General features: G+C 36.5%; 1 protein-coding gene across 2 annotated transcripts; it reads left to right on the plus strand.

Moving 5' to 3' along the window:
* Nucleotides 1-2,188: 2,188 nt before the first annotated feature.
* Nucleotides 2,189-3,332, plus strand: LOC110036087. Of its 2 annotated transcripts, none has more exons than XM_020740441.1 (3): nt 2,189-2,624; nt 2,700-2,744; nt 2,815-3,332. In XM_020740441.1, exons 1-3 carry the CDS (start codon nt 2,363-2,365, stop codon nt 2,892-2,894), a joined length of 387 nt encoding a protein of 128 aa, XP_020596100.1. In that variant the 5' UTR covers nt 2,189-2,362; the 3' UTR covers nt 2,895-3,332. The 2 variants fall into 2 exon arrangements, with proteins under 2 accessions (XP_020596100.1, XP_020596101.1); XM_020740442.1 differs by having other exon boundaries at nt 2,827-3,332.
* The last annotated feature ends 114 nt before the right edge of the window (nt 3,333-3,446 follow it).

Below are 3,446 nucleotides of genomic sequence, written 5' to 3' on the forward strand. Positions count from 1 at the left end.
TGATCTACATTCCTTATTATCATGGTCGGCCTCCTTGAAAAATCATAAATGAAATGATCAAAATCGAGGAAGATAAGTCTTATTTAAGATGTAAGTGTGTATATCTACCTTTGTTTGGGCACACCATATAAATACTTAAATTCAGCCTGCCTTTTATGATAGATTTGTTTATCCCCTTCCACTTTATAAAAAAATATATACATATGATGCAATAGGGACCATCTTCTTTTTACATTAAGTAGGGTGAAAGTTTATAATATTATATATATATCATTTCCATTTTTATAAGTGTTTCATATTTCCTTAATGTTATGGTATATCACATATTTCATTGATATATTTGATGGATTTCAATAGGCCTAAGGCCTTCTTTATAAGCTTTAGTCATTCATTCCCACCTTTAGTCATCAACTTTTACTACATAAGTAAATTCCATGTAACAGTATTTGATTTATAACATAATAAAATTAATTATACCTATATTCAAGTTCTTCGAAGTTTAATTTGATGATCTTCACCACTTTTAAAGTCCTCTGGTGAGATTTCCATGTGATTAAATTAAAACTTTTTGGTGACGCTACAAGGCAATTATAGTCATCTTGCATCCTTATCAATAAACAAATAAGTGACCTATTTTTGAGCCAATGCATACTCTAGCAAACCCCATGGGCCTAGAAAGAGCCCAACTTTTTCATAACACAACTCTTATACTGGATGCTGAAGTGACAGCTAACACCCATCAGTTGTCGAGCTGGCTTACCAAGGTAATTGCAGACCTTGCTAGTCAAAGTGTTATGAGTCAAGTATCACCTGCCAGACTGATCTGTTGAGGTGACCTATCGATCTTTTAGCAAAAGTTCGTCAAGATCATCTAATCACCAAAGTGAAAATATACATGAAAGGTCGGGCACATGCCTGTGTCCATTTATGTGCCCCATGACTCCCACATCACCGACCTTTTCGATAAGACAGTTTGGACAGGCTTTGTATTGTATAGTTTGTAATTTAAATATTCTTATCAGTGAATGGGTAATAGTGCTACCTCTCTAAAACAAGGGGGGGCCATTACCCTCTTCCTAGTTCCTCTTACATGTGTTTCCCCCCAATTGTATGAGCTCACTAATGCGGGACCAACATTATTATTTTCAATGCATCTCCCACGCATTCTCCTTATAACTTTCAGCTGAAGCTTGATTTTCCCTTTTGAACCATCCCCATTAGTCGCTTTATACTTCCACAGACCTATTCAGCATTAAAGCATACAAAATAAATCACAAAAAAAAAAAAAACCCAACCACTCATAATCAATTTTTTTTATTAAATTTTTTGCCAGTATTAAGCTGTTACATATTCTTGGAACATATATTCTGTAATATAAAACTAAATTTTGCGATAAGGTTAAATTACTTTGTTTTGTAGTTAGGGCTGTCAAAACTGCTCGTTGTTCGCTAACAGCTCGTGTTCGGCTCGTTAAGAAGCTCCTGTTCCGCTCGTTCGCTAAGTTAACGAGTCGAATATGAACAAAGATTTGTGTGTTCGTGTCCGGCTCGTTTTGACTTGAAATACTACTCATCAAGTATATATATTAATGAGTAGTATTTTTAAAAAAATTAATTAACTACAAGTCTACAAAGATTTATAATCAATTAAAAGTATTAATAAAGAAAATTGAATAAAAATTATTAAATTAGATTGACATGATGTTTTAATATAAACAATAATTTTTAAATCTTTTCTCATTTCTTAACATCTTATGGCTACGTGATTAGGGTTGTCAAAACGACTTTTTGTTCGTGAATAGCTCGAGTTCGACTCGCTAAAGAAATGAGCCAAAAATGAATACACTTTTTTAGCTTGAAATATAAACGAGCCAAACACGAGCTGAGACAGGTCGTGCTCAGCTCGTTTGCACCCCTATTTGTAGTTCACATCGAGAAAATCAAATATTTAGAAGAACTGAAATTGAATAAAATATAACAATATTTAACTAACTGCAACAATACATAACCTTAATATTAATTTATTTAAAATTGAATACATATATTTTTAAATTTATAATTACACAATAATTTACGTAAGCTATATATATTATGTTTTTATTAGGAGTATCTTGCCGTTCTTAAAATATTATCGAACGTCAAAATGTCAATAAATGATTAACAGCTCATCAGCTGCCAATTCAGCTCACCCAAATACAAATTCTATTAATCACCAGAATATTTCATGCTAAAATTAACAAATAAAAATTAAAAAAAAAGAAATTGTCCTTTGTATGACGCTTCGTCTCACTCGGGGCCGAGAAATCACAGCTGTCAGGCTCCGCTCTCCATCTCCATCACTCTTCCTCCCCTCGGCTTGAGAAATGCAGAGGCAATCACTGGGATCGCCGAGCTCCAAACTCGAAATCCATGGCGATGCAAGGATCCTCAAAACAGAAGAGAAGCGGAAGGCTGGATCCTCTCCCGCGTCAGATTCGCCGGCATCCATTTCCGCGGAAGATACCAAGATGGAGAAGCCGATCCGTCCGCTTTCGAAATCCGGGAGATCCATCCACCTCGTCCCCATCCTCATCCTCCTCTGCTTCACGATTCTATACATATTCTCCCGCGAACCCTCTGCCGAAGGTAATTCGTGATCGCGCCTTTGTATCTGTTTACTTGCATCTTTGCACATTCTCACATCGATCTGCGACTCATTAGATTTGTCGAGTTTCGGTGGATTCTCGAGACCGGCGAATCGCAAAGGTAGAATGTCGTTCGATCATTTGATTAATAAATAGATCTCAGTTTCTTGTTGAAATTAGGTTTTCTTTAGATATAAACGCAGGAATGTGGAGCCATCGGGTGCTGAAGGCGACGGGAAAGGTTCGCCATCGGAGAATGGGACCTCCGTAGGATAGTCTCCGACATCAGACAAGAACGCCGGCGAACTTTCCGGCGGTTGCGAATATGCGCCATGCTTGATTTCTGCATATTTGTGCTGGATGAATTTTTCGTTTAAAAAAAAAAAAGAGAAGAAATTGGTTGAAAATGATGGTCTGGTGGATATACGTAGTCTTTCCGTTGGGATCTTTTTGGCTAAAATCCGCGGCGCTAGCTGCCATTGCAAATCAGCGCCACAGTAAATGGCATCCAGCATGCTGTAAAGCAGCTCTGTCTGACAGGTTGGCTTTATTACTATTCTTGATTTACGTTTTTTATTTAAAATTTCGCTTTATATTCAAGTTCTTTACCATCGCAGAAAAAAATCACATGTTTCTAGACTTGACAGATTGATAATTTTGTGAGAAACTACCATAAATTTGAGTGAACAATTCGGATGATTGTCATCGCAGAATTGCAATGGTATTATTTTATATGATTTTCTTAAAAAAAAAATATGAGATAGTTAGGGGTGTAAATTAGCCGAACAAGATGGAGCCCCCGGGCTCGGCTGATGTTCGGCTC

Source organism: Phalaenopsis equestris, unplaced genomic scaffold (assembly GCF_001263595.1).
Source record: "Phalaenopsis equestris unplaced genomic scaffold, ASM126359v1 Scaffold202361, whole genome shotgun sequence".
In the NCBI taxonomy this organism is placed as follows: domain Eukaryota; kingdom Viridiplantae; phylum Streptophyta; class Magnoliopsida; order Asparagales; family Orchidaceae; genus Phalaenopsis; species Phalaenopsis equestris.